At 40.8% G+C, this 18,800-nt stretch overlaps 1 protein-coding gene across 1 annotated transcript in view; it reads right to left on the reverse strand.

Annotated features, from left to right (window-relative positions):
- Positions 1 to 18,800, reverse strand: part of SETD3 (SET domain containing 3, actin N3(tau)-histidine methyltransferase) — an 83,593-nt gene that overhangs the window by 9,887 nt on the left and 54,906 nt on the right. The window contains exons 7-8 of the mRNA XM_054447563.2: positions 6,193 to 6,251; positions 5,274 to 5,388 (exon numbers count right to left, since the gene is read on the reverse strand). Coding sequence (XP_054303538.1) covers positions 5,274 to 5,388; positions 6,193 to 6,251 — 174 coding nt within the window. The remainder of the gene's footprint in view (positions 1 to 5,273; positions 5,389 to 6,192; positions 6,252 to 18,800) is intronic.

Genomic DNA, 18,800 nt, shown 5'->3' on the forward strand with positions numbered 1-18,800 from the left:
CCTGGCTTCTCGGGGAAGCCCCTCCTTACCCTGCCCTCCTGTGCACTCCCACAGCCCCGTCCTTATGCCCTCCAACCCAAGTCACGTTATCTGTGCACCTGCCTCCCCGTCGATCAGACTTGGAAGCTGGAGCCCCTTGTTGATCTCTATGTCCCCGAGTGCTCAGCATACAGAACCTAAAACCTGAAGTGGCCTTTGAGAATATTCACGTGATGCATGAATCCCCCAGGGGAAAGGAAAGGGTCCCCAGCTTCTATTAAAAGCTCCTTCTCAGAGTCCTGTCTTTCAGAGCAGCGCCCAATCTCTTAGGTTGTCTGTCGATGGTCACTGATTACTTTTTGACCTACTCATTTTATCCTGGAGAATCCAAGGTTCACAGCAGCTACAAGTGCTCCTGGCTAATAAGGCATCAACAGCTTGGATTCAAAAGATGACTTCTGAGTCTAGGGAATGGCATTTTGGGATGGAAGGCCGTGTAACACTAATCTTTAAACTCAATATCCCAAGAATAAATAAGGTTTATTAACCATATGTCTAAGATTCCTTCATGCTTCTGATCTGCAAAGACCCATGAGAAATATGCAGCAATGAGAAATAAATGAAGCCAAGTATTCTAGAACATTTCACTCGCAGAACATTTTAAACACTTCAATTGAATTAAAATCAACTCCATGAAGTTCCTGCCCAGCGTCGGATGTACTTTTCTGACCCCAAAACATCACCTTGACAACAAAGTGGAATGAGAAGCTGCCCATACCATGAACTCCCAGGAGGGAGTCCAGGCACTCCCAGGGTGCCGGCAGTACAGGTACACAGGGACATACCTGCTGGCAGCACCAACAGGAGGGAAGTTAGGGGAAGGAAGAGAAAATTTAGGGAGATTGCGGAGAAAGGATTATGGGTGTTTAAGGGTATTTTACAGGTATTTCCCACTCTCAGCAAACATCAAGCTCAAGAAATAGCTTAACATGTCCACGGCAACCCTGACAGGCAAACAGGCTGGGATCCTGCCCTGGTCTGCAGCCCTTTCTCAGCGAGGGTCAGAATGTTTGGAGGCTGAGTGTCTAACTTCTTTGTGTGGCACTGCCAAACACGTCCTCTAGGATGGTATCAAAAGCGTGTCTCAATGCAAAGAATTGCAGGCGGAAGCAGAGGCCTCGCTCCTCCCTTGCCTGAAGCCAGGTTTCTAGAGGACTCTCTCAGAGCAGAGCCCTCCTGGGGTGGGCCTGCAGAGGGGCCTTCCAAGGCTGTAAGGACCCCACTGCTCAGCAAGGGCCTTCTGGCAGGAGCCCCAGGAAATTACCACCTACGCCCAGAAATCTGTAGCCGCTGACCAGATCTGACTTGAAGCCCAGACTAGGAGAGGAGGGGTTGGGAAGGCCAGGGCTGGTCCAGGGGCAGCCTCCCGATATCAAGCAAGGACAGGGTCCTTCCACCTCCTCCTTGCCCAGCTCCACGTGCCGCTTCCTGCCTCCCACACTGCCAGCTAACTTCCCTTCTACAATATTGAGTGCCATCCTATGCCAGGCCCTAAGCGAGGCACTTGGAAAATGGCATGAAAAGTCTCAGTCCCTACCCATAGGGACATCTAGTGGAAAAGAAACACAGGGAGAAAAAAATTTATATATATACGTATATATAAAAGCATGTGGAACTGAGAATAGCCCCACAGGAGTCTCAAGAGTGCCCGGGGGAGAGGAGCGGGTGGCAGCCAGAGTTTGCTGGCAATGCTGGAGGAGGAACCCAGCAGAGAGTGGAAGCCTCCGGCAGCTCCATGGAGCCCTGCTCCCTGAAAGCCACCACCTGCCTGCAGCGCACACCACTCACATCTGTGGCTGGCTTGGTAACTCAATGGCACACTTGGTGCACAGCCGTATTCTAGTTTCGTTTACATATTAAAAGTAACATAGGAGGAAGGGCATGATATACACACACATACATCCCTAAGATGGAAACAGAGTGAGGACCATTTACATTTTCTTTTCTGTGTTTTTCAAATTTTCTTCGACAAATATGTATTATATTGATTTCATGGCTGGGGGGAGGAAGATAAAGTAATACAGGCTCATCAAATAAAATTTGGAAAATATTTTTTAAAAACAAAGGAAAAAAAGATCACAATCACGTTAACATTTTGATTTATTTCTTTCTGATCTTTTTTCCTAGGCGTGGGGCTTTTACACTCATTTATTCACCACTCATGAATTCATCAAAAAAATACCACAGCGATATAGCTATGAACAAAACAGACCCTCCTCCAATATCACCCTGCGTTCATGGATCTTCCATTCTAATGGGAGGTGGGGGGTGAACCAACAATAATTTTTTAAAAAGGCAGAAACAAGAGGATCTGGACAATAGAGGGAAATGCAACAGGACAGGGCAGGAGGGCGGATGAGCCAGAGGCGTAATCATTCCACACAGGGTGCTCAGGGCAGCCACGCTGGAGGAGGTCTATGAGTGAGTCCTGTAAGTGCCTAAGGAATGGGGGGTCTTAGGCAGAGGCAACAGCAAGAGCGAAGGAATCTGCTGGTGTCTGAAGAATAGCAGGGAACCACAGGTGAGTCAGACCTGTGTGCACGGAGGGTGTGGGGGGACAGGTTGTTCGGAGAGACTTGTCTGCTATTGTAAAAATGGGCTTTTGAGACTGTAAGACTCATCTAAATATAAATGTTTTAGATTAATTTTTTCAATACACAAACAGAAGGACCTTGAAAAAGAACTTCCCTCCGTTGTGCTCGAATTTCCAGCTGCCCTTTCATCCCACCTGGTAGAGTCGCAGATTCAAATGCAAGCCTGATTATTCCAACATACTCTCTGTATGGGAACTAATACTGCTGTCTATCAGTCACTTAGGAGTGTCCTTCTCATATCAACCGAAAAATCCTCAACAAAGGAAACCTGCTGCTTACATTAAGTTTGAACAAATCATGCAAGATATAAGATGTGTTGTTTCTTCCAGCTTAGTACCACACCTTAACCCTTTCTACATTTATTTCTCTCAGTGGCTAGGAAATTAGTTAATATTCACCAGCATCTCTAGCCTAGGTGTTCATCCAGCCCCTTACTTTCTTGAGCATTTCCTTGCTGTCACTGGTTTGGAGTTCCTGTTACTGACTTGATTCTTCTGTTTCTACTACCATCGTCAGGGTTTTGGGATATTGTCGGAAGCAGACAGCGTTGCCGGGTTACAAATTCCACCTGCTCCCTGAGTGGCAGTCAGGGTATACTGACAAGAAGAAGATGATCGTCAGGACACACGCACACGAAAACGAAAATCTCATCTTAAAAGCCAAGCCTTGATTTCAAGACTTTATTTTTTAAAAGATATTAACTGTAATATGTATCATATACAACTCTGTAGTGTTAAAAAACAGAATTTCTTAAATTCTACTCCAGTAAATTTCCCATGAAGTCTTATAATTACAATGGGAAACAGTTTAACAAGAGTGCAGAGTGCAGAATGTCAGGAACATAACCACTGTAAGACAAAGTACCAGCATCCTGAATAAACCTTCTACAGGTTAGCAATGTTTCTGCCAGGACTGTGGTAGGTTAAAAAGTATGTAAGTCGTATTAGGGAAAATACAGCATTGGTTGTCATCAATTTCTTTCTTTTATTTTAAGATAAACTAACCTCTTTTTTTTTAACATTTGGTAGGGGAAAAAGAATTGTTTTATCCCATTTACATGGAAGCCAAACAAAAACCAATGTGCAGATGAGTGTGTGAGGTGCCAATAGATGGAAGCTTCGCTAGGGACCTCGGTGGCCTGGTGGCAGCCTCAACGCCATCAGGTGGACCGTGGGGCTGGGGGTAGGGCACTGCTCACCTTGCTACAGAGGCTCCTGTGTTAATTCTTTTTGTTTATTTAGAGTAAAGCCAAGCATTATTGCTTTAATTTTATTAAAAAGAACTCTAATAATCAATTGAGTTTGGGAACAAATGATCTCATTCAAAAAAAGAAAAAGAAATATACTACAGTCAGATATTAAAAGCTATTTGAAGATTTCTTAAATTTCAAGCTTATGGTCAATTTAAAATACCTCTGAAGAAAAACAAAACAAAAAATGTAAAATTATATTCATTAATGAAAATAAGTTATAAAACATGCTATTATGTCTTAGTATTTATTACCAATTAAATTAAGAATATCTAAATTAAGGCAAAAATGTAATTATAAAAATGGAACTATTCTTTCTTGCCACAATTTAAATACTTTTAAGATTCAAGAACATACTTGTTGCTAGACCTTCCCAAATTAGCACTAGGATATTCTGTCTTCGGTGTCTGGCGCACACTACGTGTGTTCTGGCCATTCTAGGGAATTCAGTGTGAAATAATCATTCACGGCATTTCTTTATTCTATTTATAATACTGCTAATAACAAGGAAAGCTGACAGAGAAAAGATGAACATAAAACCTAATCAAACAGTATACTAGTATAAAGTATGATATTTCAAAATGATCTGAAATGTATCATATTTCTGCCAATATCAGGAAATCTTTATCAGACAACCCTCTCACAGAGCACAGAGCGCTTCACCTATGCTGCTGCCTGGAATCCGAAGAATGTGGAGAAACAGAGCCTGCCTCCTCCTCTTCCCAGCTGTGGGCGACCATAATAATACAATTTCCTCCTCCCCAGGCTTCCCAGGTGTGATGATGCCAGCTGACTCCTGCATTCAAGGGCAAGGAGCCCAAGGCACCAGCCCCCTCCTCCCACCCCACAGCACCAGGGAAAGCAAGTAACAAACACAGGTTCATAAACATGGCCAGGGATTCGTCAGCCCATCAGGGGAAGGGACCAGGGACAAGAAAGAATCAAAAGTACAGAACTGGAAACAGAGAGTCAGCAAAGAAAAGAAGACACAAAAGGGAAAATGAGAAATACGATTTTTTCCCCAATAAATGAGCATTTTAAAGAGAATAAGTAAAAAGAAACTTTGGTTTAGTCTGTGGTACAATAAGATAAGAAAATGAATGTTGAGGCTGGAATTATGGCTTAGCAAATACATGTAGTTCACTGTGGCTTTTGAAAATGGTATAAGATTCAAGCTCCCAGTTTTCAGTATTAGTCAATGCAGTAAAAGAAAAATGCCAGCTTCTATTTGTGGGCGGTGGGGAGGAGTGGCCGGTTTGGTTTTGTTTGTTCCTTTTGGAGGGAGGCAGCAGGGGGGAGTACGATGGGTAGGTGGAATAACACCCCCGCTCCCAAAGCTTAGCAACAACAGCCTCCCAGATTCAACACAACACAGGGGAAGAGGTCGTTACCAGGCCGTTGGTGTGGTTACACATATCCCATAAAGGAATCAGAGCCAGGGTCACGCGGGAACCATCCTCTGTGGGAATTTGGTTTTGCCTCGTCATAACAGAAGAGACTGCCCACCTATAACAAGACAAATGGTGTTTTAAGGTTGGAACATTTAAAAGCCAATTGCAGTAAGAAATAACATAACCAAAAATTTAGGTTTGACCTCTTACAAATGTACAAAGTCTTTTCCTAAGTAACAAAGGCAATGTTTGGCCTTCATCATCATTTAAAAACAAACCCAGGGTTTTAAAGAGCCAGGGGAAATGCAGGAGTGAGTGTTTAAGGGAGACTGTTCCCAAGAGGCAGAGACGGAAGGAGGGCTTTGCGCAGGGCTCAGGCCCCTTCCCGGGTCTTCGTGACTCACAAAACCCACTCCCCGACACCCCCCAAGCCAACCCTCTTTTGCCCAAATGCTGACTCTGCACCTATTTTAAGCCTCATTGAAAAGCAAACCATCAAACTCCTTTCTGATCAAAAATCCTCTATGAATTGCAAGAAATGTAAAATGTGACTATTTTATTACACTGTGCAGTGAATTAAAACTCTCCGTTCAAAAAAAGTCCCCATTTTACACTAACATAGTCTTTTTAAATAAGAAAAATCCATAGGACCACCCAACACTAATGTTAATCTCAAGTAGCATTTGGCTACCTCAGCTAATTCCCTGCCATGACAGGTTAATGGCAATTTCTACATGGCTATGAAAATGCTGATACTTATCCAAGCTGCTCATGATAACTTCTGAAAGATGAGCTCTGTTTGGATGCTTTAACGGTCACAGCAGGTCACTTCTCACTGAAACCCTTCCCTCCCTTCCAGGATCCCACTTCACTTAGAAACCACCCCCAATACACAGGCACACACACAGCCCACACCAACCTGTAGTCCTCGTAAGTGAAAGAATCCTTCAAGGGCAGTTTGTTGGCATGAGGATGGGTCTGGGAATTAGAAGTTTTAGAAAGCAGAGGTGAAAAGAGAAAAAGGGAAAACAGAAATCAGTCAGCAGAATTTCATTATTTAGCTGCCTAACAGATCCTAACAAGAGCCAAATGAAGCAGGCGGCGTCCAGCCGCGCTACAGAGGGATCATCGCGCTGTTATGCTCTCATACATCACTGTCAACTTAATTTGTTGTGCCCAGCAGCCGCCATAAATCTGCTTCTTCATATTTCGATACTAGCACCCACAGACACTGCACAAAACAAAATTTAAGGTGGACCGACTTTACAAAAGGCAGGCACGCCCACGCAATGAGCACTGGATCTAAGCAGCAACGCGGAGCCGCCCAAGCCAGGTCCGTCCTGGCCCCGCTCTGCACCTCATGCCATGATGTACCACACAGGCCTTCTGAGAGGGTTCAAATCCCATGTCAACAAAAGGAACAATTAAAGGCACTCTAATCGGTTGAAAGCTCTTTCATTTCTCTCCGACTTAAGTCATTTGATGGGAATCAACTTGTTGTTCGCACATGAATCATATACACGGCAAATGTGGATCAAGCACGGAAAATCAGGAGAAGTGCAGTCTATGAGACTATAAAATAACTTCACAAACACATAGGTCAACGACAAAACAGATCAGCATATTTAAATTTTACTTCTTTCCTAGACAAAAGAACATTTGGTAAAAATACTAAAACTTCACTTTTATGGGAAAATTATATAGATTTCATATTCTCTCTTCACCACGTCCCCCACCTTAGGCCTTTCAAGCACTTAAAAACTTTGTCTCAATTAAGAAATTAAAAGCTGTAATAGCACAATTTTGATCTTCAGTTTCAATTACAGTCTGATAGACAGATTGCAGTAAGTGATCAAATGAACAAATGGTTATTTCTGAGATACAAATGAAATCCTGCTGAAGCCGGGTCTCCGCACCACTGTTAATGCAGGAAGCTCCTGTATCCTGACGCACTGGCATCACAAGTGCACTGTAATTTATCATCGCTCACTGTAATGTACTCGCTGGCACCCTATGCAGGACAGTAGGGGATGAGGTAAAAGTAGCTAAAACCGTAAATCAATTAGAAAACAAAAGCTTGTGCTCAGTGCGCAATTTTAGGCAAATTATGTATTACAAAAGGCTGCCAATTGAGTGTTAGTTCCCAGGTGCCCGTCTCTCCCCTTGAGTCTTTTAGCCCAGTTTTAACCCTTTGGAAGAAAAGTCAAAATATAAAAATATATTCACATAAGTTTTTTTTTTTGAGACGGAGTCTCACTCTGTCACCCAGACTGCAGTGCAGTGGCGTGATCTCAGCTCTGCAACCTCCGCCTCCCGGGTTCAATGGATTCTCCTGCCTCAGCCTCCTGAGTAGCTGGAACTACAGGCGTGTGCCACCATGCCCTGATAATTTTTTTGTTTTTTTTTGTATTTTTAGTAAAGACAAGGTTTCACCATATTGGCCAAGCTGCTCTCGAACTCCTGACCTCGTGATCCTCCCACCTTGGCATCCCAAAGTGCTGAGATTACAGGTGTGAGCCACCAGGCCCAGCCGGCTATTCACATATTTTTTTAAAATGTGTTCTGTGATAAAAATGAAATTAATGCAGGCATATTGTAAGTCAATATATAAAATAATATACTGTCCAGGGGCATTTTCTAGCTGATACAGGAAGATGGGGAAATCCTATGGGGGGAGGGGGGTGGGAGGATCACCAACATGGTGAAGACAGGTGAGAATCCTACAGGATTGAAGCTTCTCACTCCCTTTTCTTTGTAACAGATGAAATACCAGGTTATGTTCTAAGAGTCCTAAAAATGTTTTCCATTTAATTATTAAACTTAACCACATTAGCGTTCAGGTCTTTCCTTACTAAAGTACAAACTGGCATATAAGAACTGCCTTTCCCCTAAAAACTAACTTGATCACAAGAAATACCACAAAAAACTTCAAAAGTGTAAAGAAAAGGAATTCCATTGCTAAAATTTCCTTTCACTCTCAATAAGATGAACCTTCACATCACCCGACCAACTGGGAACTCTGCACATCCTGCCTGTTTTCATACTCTAGGAAGTGGCAAAGTGTTGTTTTTGTTATTTTTACGTATTTTAATTCATTTAAACTGTAGAATTAAACTGTAGAAAGTTAGTAAGTTCCAATGCTAAATCTCTAAGTCTAAAAATTTGGAACCCCCACTAAGAAGTTTGACTTATTAAATGGCAGAAAAGACGACAATATTCAAAACTGGAATGCTAAATCTCGAAATGCTAAATCTAAAAATAACTTGAAGAGTCTTCTAACTCTCAAATGTCTTCAAGTAGCCTTGGACCCTACACAACTATCCAAACATGGGTGATCTCCATCAAGAGATGGAAAATTAACTCTTCAAAATGTTTCTCTTCCTGCTATTCACACACATTTCTTACCCAACATATAAGTCCATGCTCACAGTCCTGATGAAATCATTTAAAAAAAAAAAAACTCAAGAAAAAAATGTGTGACTGCATTCTTCAGATTAATTCTGAAGATCATTTTGGCTGCATGGTTACATAATATTTGCAGAATCTGTTAGAAATAGTTGTTCTTATCTTCTTAAGAAATAGGGTGTACATACTGTACATAATTCTGGTTAAAAAAAAAGATTCTGCCACTGACACATGCACTTAACAGTGACACTGAAGCAAAATGTGACACTAACGGAGAAAGGAAACAACTCTCTCCACAGAGCTCTCATTACTGTGACACTACCGCCACCTACTGGCATTTTGGGAGAGTAGATTACAATCGCAGAGTTCTTGATATTTTCCAGGGCAAGGCCTTTAAAGCAACTTACTGTAAACCAAAAACTGGGCTTATCAAAAACAGCCACTACTTCAGCTTTACCCAACTAAAATTTGGTTTCTAAAAAGAAAAATCTCTGCTATCTCTAAAAACTATTATATAATAGTTTTATAAGAATCTTGAGACATTCAAATATCAAAAATATTAATAATTTAAAAATATTTAATTTTGAAAATAAATGGTTTCACTTATTCTGAAGAAGTGAACAAGGATAAGACAAATGTCTATCCCAACCAATTTTCATTTAAGCTCAGACAATGTATTAAAACAAAAACAAACAAACAAAAAAACCTTTTTCCCTGTTGAAGACCAAGTTAAAACACATCTTCCAAAAATTACTAATCTGAAGTTACTGGAAAGTTCCTAAAATATCCTTAGATGAAAATCTTTAAGCTCATACATTATACAAAAGATAACTGAGCGTTCCTCACTTAATGAAGCAAAGTGGTGCTTATAAAGGTTTTGTTGATTACAATATAGCCTTTTCACTAGAAGACATTCCTAGCTTGCACTTTAAAAATAAAAATATACAATTAAAACAGAAAACGTACTCTCTGAAGCCAATTGGTTTTAGCTTCCAAACGAATTGTAACTGTAGATTCCAAGACACAGACACACATGGGATGGGTGAGGAGGGTCCCTGAGAAGCTTCTGCCTGCCACTGTCAGAAAGATGACAGTGAGAGGGCCTCTCAGGCATGGGGGGCCCAGCAGCAGCAGGCGATGGGGTCTCCTGAAGCGCTACCTCCCCTCAGCCCACACCTCCCAATAAATACAGGCAGAGAAACTAGCCACGGATTTTCTCCAGAATTTTTAAGTGATTAATATTTTTACTTTCTTGAGCACAATAAATATATGAAGATGGAGAAATGAACCATTGCTGTGGCTCATAATCAGGCCTGAAGCACTACAGAGCCAGGCAACCCAGGGGCGCACTGTTCCCCTTCCCTCTTCCAGCAAAAGGAGGCATTCCATGTGAAACACAGTAATACTGTACCGAGTACAAAATAATCACTATGTTTGGGAAAGATTAATATCTAAAATTGTTTGTTTGGCTTCAATAAAAAAGAGCAATATTGCTAAATGTGTAAGTATGGCATTTTGAAGAATTTACCATGTTGCATGGGTCTGGTAGCTATGCTTAAGGAAATTAAAAACCGCTACAGTCAGCATCTATCACTCACATAAAACAAAAATAAACCAAGAAGAAATTTAAATAAAACCTATGGATTATAAGTGTTTGAAGATGAAAAAATGAACAATATTCTAGCTTTAAAAAATTGATTTAGCATGCAGCTTCTCTTTATAGTCCCTTGATAAAAATGAAATCTCCCTAACAAACACTTAATAAAACCTGTCAATATCTCTGGAAAGAAAAATGACACAAATGCATTAAGTATTAAATACCCTTGGAAAAAGTCACATATTCCATGAATTTTTGATGTTCTATCTTGACATTAATGTAAAACCTTGATATTTATAATTGACAGATATTTAATAAAGTATAAAAGAAGATGGCTGCTGCGCGGCATGCAAATGTTCCAGGGTGATCAGAAATGAGAGATACAGACATGCACTTAAACTAAACAAACAGTTAATATGTGTTACACAAATCAGCTGCAGGCTTATTTTAAGCTCATACAACAAACCTTTGTGGAGAACCAAAATAAGCAGAATTCATTATTATGTGAATCCCTAATTCAGAAACATCTAGTACGTGAAACAGCTTTGAAACATTAACAGCTCTGCACAGGAACAAAATACATTTGAGTTAAGGTTTTTTTGTTTTTCATGTTTTTTAAACATTTAACAATAAGCATTTTTAAAATAAAATAAAGGTATTTCCATAAATACATGGAGAGGTGTTTCCTAAAACAATTATCAAAAGACCATATTTAACCTAAAGAAAGAATCAAAATGCTCTGAAGAAAAAAAATATATTAGAACACACAAGTGGCCTCTAAGACACAAACATTTCTCAAAATCAGATATTTACTTTTCTAAAGAATATTCTTCTCTACCCAGACTGATTTTTACTTAAAGAAAAACAAGTTGAATATATTAATCACCTTCAATGAGGCACTTAACTATACAAAAAGGAAAGATTCTTCTAAATACTGGATGTTAAACAATTTACATCCTGCCATAATGCATAATTATTAATTTCAAATATATTTATGGAAGAATTCAGTGACTCTGCCCTGTTTGATGACTATAGTATCAGAAATGACAAAATATAATTTAGAAGTTGTACCTAGCTTGTTCTGATAAAAAACCATAATGCCATGCAATTAAATTTTTCTGACTAAAATCCAGCTGGATAGTGTTTTGCTTCACTCCTTAAGCATACATTAAAAGAGACAGTCAGGGGCTAATTAGCCAGGAACAGACACACCTAACTCCAGTGATGGTTTCATTTTCCTTCCTTCTGCAAGAATGAGATCAGTCACAAACTCTCACATTTGGCCTTTTAGGGTGGATGCAATTTTGTAAGTTTCAGAAATGTGACCCTATCTCACATAACCAAGAGACCTCTGGTCTGACAAATTCCTGGGCAGGACAGCCTGTGGCATCCTCCCTAGGCTTACTGTGGATCCATGGCCTCAGCAAATACATGTGCTTTGTAAAAATTAAGGAGAAAGCGGAGGTGCAAAAGACAGCTCCATCGGCCCATCCTATAGGCCTATAGATACCCCCTTCCTCTTCAAAGCAATACTGCACCAATCAGAGAGAGAATGGGACCAGAGAGAGTAAGAAGATGGACATCCCCAGAAGGAAACAGAGTGAGGAGAAATGGGAGGAGATAAACAAAAAGAAGAAAGCTGAATATTGGAAAGATGGAAAAGATGGCAGGTAGGAGAAAAATTTACACTAAATACCTTGAGGTTTCCCCTTTCCACGCCCAAATGAAGGCTCATAAGCAGCAGCATGCAAGACAGCGAGTTTCTAGGAGGCTGATCAAACCGTCTTCTAAGTGGATATAATACAGTTTAACAGAATGACAAATTGCAAAGTATCTCTTGAATTGAAAATTTAGTTTTGATGACCATAAATCAGAATCAAAACATGGTTCACATGTTCAGCTCTTCAGGGAAAAAAATCAATTTTTAAGACTTTTATTTTTAAGCACAGATTATATCCAACTCTTCAGGGAATTTTTCATCATAAAGTTCTTTGAATTCACTCGATATGATGAAATAAAAATTTAAATACATCAATACACATTGAATTAAGATTTTCTGCCTTTTGCTTATATATAATTTTTCTATGACAAATGTGTTTTACCTTATAATTTAAAAAACTCAAATTAAGAAAATGAAATTAGTGGAGAAATAACATTGTTCAATAAATTTATAAAATTATGATGGAAGAACTTTTTCTCCCATTGGAAGACACTGAATGTATAATCTACATCCAGTTAAATTTAATTAAAATTTGTTGAAACATGGCAAAAGATACGTCTGTTTAAAAACCTTTTTATTAGCTACCATTTGTATACTCTATGATGGGCAACCAATTATGAACCAAATTTAGTCATAATCAATCAACATTTTTGATCGTCAATTACTCAACAAATATTTATTGACTTAGAAAAAAAGATGAAGATAGGTTAAGACTAGAAATTCATTCATTCAACACATACTTCATTTCCTGAGCATCTCCAAAGTGGAAGGCACTGTACATCACTGATATCATCGGGGGTACTGCCTAGCAGTGAAGACAGATAAGTGACCAAAAAACCACAAAATGACAGCACGCAAGGTCGTGCAAATCCCTCTTCTTCCGGGCCACCTTCTCCAATCTCCAGGTCCCTGTTGATCCTCCTGCCCTGTTCCTGCCTTTCCCACGCTGGCCTCAGTCTGCCCCTCACAACTGCACGCGCTATGGCCATTTGATTAGCATCTCTTCCCCCCTAGTCCCCACAGGCAGGCTCAGCAAGGCAGGGACCATGTCTTCTTTGACCACCTGTGAGTCTCCAGTGCCTTGCTCAGTGCCTCATTAAAAGAATTCCTCTTCTTTTTTAAAATTTTAAAATTTATTTTTATTTTTAACTACACCTGCTGGAATGGGACAAAAAAATCTTCTTTCTCCAAGTGACAAGATACACTTCTACTGTTTTTCCTGGGACAGCGGAGGAAAGCTATGACTCCAAAGGTGCTGCTGAGAGGCTGCACCAGGGACTGGCAACCCCAGGGGAATCTGATCTCCACATTCCTCTTCGGAAAGCTCCAGCCCATGTGGGCACCCCTGCCACACGAAGGCAGTGACCATAGGCTTCAAAAAACACAGGTTTCCACATCCTTCTATCCTATGTTCCCTCTTATGAACAGAATATTCTTCTATCATCTAGGGGTCAGAGAATCTTCTCATTTTTTCTCCCCAAATCTCTCTTTAAACACATTGGAGAAAGCTCTATTCTAAGAATCCAAAGAAACAACACAGATCAAGCCCATCAGTCCTCTGTACCAAATGGTCACCAAATCTCCCCCCCACCGCCAACTCACCCCAAACATGTAGCACACACCCTTCGAAGAGGTGAGGCTGGGAACCTGCCAGGTCATCGAAGCATGCTGCCCAACCCACTTGTGCTGCCATTTCCTCATTGGAAAAAGCCGGGGGTCGGGGGCGGGGGGCAGTGCAGACAAGCTACTGCTGTCTTCTTCAAAGACAGTAAATCTTTCGTTTCCTTGCCTTTTGACACTACCTGTCTTCCCACCCCTACACCCAACATCTCAATCTGCTGACTGACTTAAGGACTCTAAACGATGACCAAGCCTCATTCTCTGGTCTGCAAAAAGTCAACTCCACCAAGCGATCAATGCTTATTCAAAAGGTATATATGCTTCCAACTCCTCCATCTTATTAAAGAAACTAGAAATAAACAGAACGGTAAAAAGTTATTATTTTATAAGCAGGCTAGAGTGTATCAAAAAAGCAGGCTAGAATTATGTATTATCACCAGTTTCATAATATATTGTTTTAGTTTTAATTTCAGCAATTTTGGGTTTCAATAATTCAGGATAACTACCTTGGACTCTGTTTAAATGAGTCAATCTAGCATGATCAGAGTAATCAGTCATTTACAAGAGAACGTTAGGACCACCATAATGAAACCAACTTCCTTTATAAGATAACTGACATTCAGAACATGTAGATAAACTCCTGTCCTAGAAAGGCATGACTTCAGCTTGGTATATAAGAAAGCTCTCTGTCATCTCCAGGAGAAAGAGTGGGAGAGGGAGACAGACACTAGCAGTCATCATTTGCTGAGTGCTCTGTGCCGGGCACTCCATCGAGAACTCTATGTGCATATAATTTAATCATCTCAATTCCTATGAAATGGCATTTATTAGCCTCATTCTACAGATGAGGAAACTGAGGGAGAGAGACATTAAAAGCGTACCCAAGTTTACCCAGTTAATAAATGATCAGGCTAGGTAACAACCCAGACAAGAGTTTTCTGGAGTTTACTTCAAGGCAGAGGATATCTAGTTGTCCTACTTTTATAAATAAAGTCTTATAAAGTCTAATAAAATCAATATATTTTTGCTTGGTGAAATTCCAGAAAAATGCTTGGTAACAGCATTTAAATGAGAACAGTTTCTCATTTAAAATTCACCATAGAGGTATTATAAAAGGCATTATGAAGTTTAAAGGCAGGCAACATTAGCAAAACTAAGACAGTGAGTCTATTATTTCCTGCACCATCAGAAAGAATACCATGTTTAGCTGTAAGTCTTCAGTCATAAAATCTCAGACCTGGATGGTAACTTAGATTACCTGGTCTAATTCTGTTCACCATGCACATGAAGAAGTTTGGTCCAGAAAACATATGTATCAAATACATGTATGAGAGAGGTCATATTTGGCATTTTCTTCACTAGAATTATGCCACATCAATGTCCCAACAATTTCCAATGTTCCATCATCTGGAATTCCTATCATTTTTATGATAACTCTTAACAGCCTCAAAGATACCCCACAGCTTTGCCAATCATTAAACCAGTATATAAAGTTATTATACTAGCATTATCTTTTTGGCTACTTTCAACTCTCCTTATTGTCATGTTGTTAGGGAAATGAACTTTGGTCCCTTAAACATTCTGCTTTTAAGCCTAAAGGAAGTTGAGTAGTCTATGAGGAGCTCATGAAGAATGAGCTCTAGGGGTGCACCACAGAATCTGAGAACCCTTCTCTGTAAACTGTTGGGGTTCTAACAAAGACAAGCCAAATCCTGATGTAATAAGTCAATCCCACTGATTTAGGAGGACTGCCACAATTGACTGAGCCTGAGACAGCCACATTCTCAAGAGCACCATCTAAATCCATACATCACATACATTGCCTTGTCACCAGCTGCCAGGAGTTTACTTAGGTAAATCTCACTGATAACAAAATCTAAGGTAAAGGTCCCCGCTGTATCATACCCAGCTGCTGGTCACAAAGGAAGGGAGTGGGGATGCAGGGAAGAAAACACAGCTCAAAACCCCTTTCCCCATCAAAGGCTCAGTGTGCGGCTCTGCGGAGCCCCACAGCCTCCCAGGCGCCTGGGGACAGAGGGTTTGTGGACACCAGCAAGTCGCAGATGCACTGGCTCTGCTCCTCCACCTCAGGAAGCTCAGTTACTTGAGGGAAGCAATTTCCAGTTATTCATATTCCCTCCTTTTCTCTATTCCCCACGCTCAAAGAGTGTTCAAAAGGTACCAATCAAAGAGAAAATCCACAACACTGTCCCTGGGTTGTTCTGGATAGAGCCAAATTACTGTTCTCACCTACAGCGGAGAGGTGTAAAAGCCTTTCAGAGGGAAGTAACAAAACTTCTTTGTTTATAATATACAGTCACTGAGAAAGAGCTATAGCTCTCAAAATCTAGGTAACCTTTTTTTGTATCCTCTGAGAAGGGAACCCTCAAACATATTACCCTGAAATTTGACAAATAAAATGAATATTTTAACATCACTAGTAAAATGTCCCATTAAAACTGCAACGAACTGAATTATAGGATTATAATTTATTAGAGTCAAAATAGAATGGTATTATAGTAAGTCAAGACACTTGAATAACCAAACGTAATTTAAAATCTCCATACCTTTGGGTAGAGTACCTGAGAGGTTTGTTATTAAGCAAAACTATTTCATATTATCTTCAGTGGATTTTTTTAAATTGCTTTCTCATTTCATTAGGAGTCCAAAATAGATCCCAGAAGGCTCTCAAGCACTGTTACGCAAAAAAAAAAAGAGCAGGCACTAAGATGCCATCAGTACTTGCTATTTCTCCATCAGCATTAAGATATGTTAGAAAAAAAGTCATTCACAATACTTCCGTAAGTACTGTTAAAGTTACACTCTGTCTTAAACTGAACAGGGTAAAATCTGGAAGAACAAAGAAGCAAGGCCAAATCACACAGAGTGTACCCACCTGTACCTGGTTTCTCTTATGAGAACAGCCAAGGGATATCCAAGTAGCACAAGTTAGAAAATTCAAGTCTGATTACTTCCTTTTTCATAAAAATCACACTTTGCCTTATATTTTCTTAATTAAATGCTCTACTGATCAATAGTGGTAAAATGGATTTCACTCTCTTTTTTTTTTCCAGAGGAAATACTATCTCACATTGTTAAGAATGATACCATTTTGTTTGAGCATTCAATTTCTGGAAACAAATTTTCAATGAAAGAATAGTTTAATCAGTGCAGATCTTTTAAGCACTACCTAGAAAACAGGTAATTATTAAATTGTCCACTTGGAATAGAATTGCAGGAAATCCAACAGACTGACTTAAGCTATCTTTTACTATAAGATGTTTGACTACAGTCATAGATGAGAAAAGACTTCAGAATTGGGTTTTGAAATCCAGGTCAGCTGACTCCCAACTCGGAGCCCAGAAACTTGGAGAGCTCTTACATTCAGGGGACAGGAATGGTAGGGTCAGAAAAGCCTGGAGATTCAGAAGAGCAGGAAGAAAGAAGCAGGAACGTGGGGAGGATGAGGAGACTGGGCAGGGAGAGAAGCCAGACCCCAGGCCCTCCCAGAGGGCATCACACTTCAGGGCGGGGAGAGACAGGCTGCTGGGCCTGGAAGAACTCTCAGTGTGGAATGTTCTTGATAAATGTTGTGATTAAAGGTGGAAGACAGACAGGACATCATCTCAAAGGCATGGGGGCTGTCTGTAAACCAAGGGGATAAAGCCAGGACACAAAGAAAGAGTGAAAACGCAGGGCCGGTGTCGCCAAGCTCCTGACCAGAATTCCTGACCAGGCCCCAGGGCTTCCCTTAGCTCCAAGGGGGGACCCTTCCTCAGAGGGAGGGGAGGCGAGGAGAACATAAGAAACTCAGGTGGAGACAAAAGGAAAGGAAGTTCTTGTCACATGGTCTCAGTTTTCTCAGCAGTGCAGGAATGAGGGGGGCCCAGGAAGAGGTGAGACACAGAGACCCTGAATCTGTACCCAGGGAAGTGAGAGAGAAGCCGGTAAGACACAACTGTGCCTTTCTCCAGGCAGGAAGGAGACTCACCGGCCAGGCTAGAAGGCTAGACTCACCTTGCACTAACTGTTATGGCACCTGGAAACTTCACAACACTCAGCGCGCGGGAGCAGAAGCTGAGAAAGGGGATGGTGGGGAGGGCACGGGGCTTCGGAGAGTGTCCTATAGAACAGGAGGGACGAGGCAGTCCAGAGGGAGGGCTGATGGACTAAATCACGGCAAACCAGTTCCACTTCTCCCTACTTCTTTTAAATTAAACTGCACCAGACCAAAAGAAACAGGACTACAAATAATAATGGTTAATTTCTGCATTGGCACACAAAATAACACTCTAGCAGGTTTGCTGAACTAAGGAGTGCTACCCTCTATAAGATGGTTAGCCAACTATCTTGCCAAAGTCAGAGGGTCAAGGAGGAACTCCGCTATCCACGTGCACACCTTGGTATTTAACTCTCCTAGAGTAGGAGCCACAAGGGGTTAGGCGCATGCAAGAACACAAAAGGCCTGCTAGCGGGCACTGGGAGCTGCCGTGTGGCCCAGCAGAGCAAAGTGGTTACAGCACCTGCCTGGCATCTAGCCCTGCAAAGCCTAGCACCAGCTCTGAACCTGGAAGACCTGGAGCAAGTGCCTAAGGTTTCTGTGCTCAGTGGAACATTCTCAGCAAACAGTAAGCAGTCAGTAGGCGTCAGCTGTTATTAGTCTTTAGTTTCTGCCATAATCGCTTTGTACACAGCAGTTGCAGAAGGGATTATCTCGCTCTAAGCAAGGCACTGGCAGATGCCTAGAAATGGACCTCCATTTAAGTGTTAGAAAACAGCAATCCAGCTACCTTTTTTGTAAGAGACATAAGACAATGTGGAGTTTAGATTTAGCCTCCAATTACTCAGGCTGTAGAAGATGGTACGGAAGAGAATCTCTTCTTAAGCACTTAATGAATCTACTGCAAAAAGAAAAAAATCTGTTTTCCCATCTGTACTTCCAGACACATATAATAAAGTGACATTTTCCAACATAGGTTTTTCTAGATCATTAGCTTTGTCAGTTAAGACTCTATGCTCAGCAAAATGACCATTATTTTTCCTATTTACCTTTTAATTTCTAAAAAAACCAAGCTGTTGTATTAACCTAGAGGTAATCTTAGATTGTTAATCCCTAAAAAAACTTGATGTGGAAAACAGTTCAAACCCCCCTCCCCCAAACACACACATTTTCACAACTTTCCAG

The sequence above is a fragment of the Pongo pygmaeus genome, chromosome 15, assembly GCF_028885625.2.
Source record: "Pongo pygmaeus isolate AG05252 chromosome 15, NHGRI_mPonPyg2-v2.0_pri, whole genome shotgun sequence".
Lineage (NCBI taxonomy): Eukaryota > Metazoa > Chordata > Mammalia > Primates > Hominidae > Pongo > Pongo pygmaeus.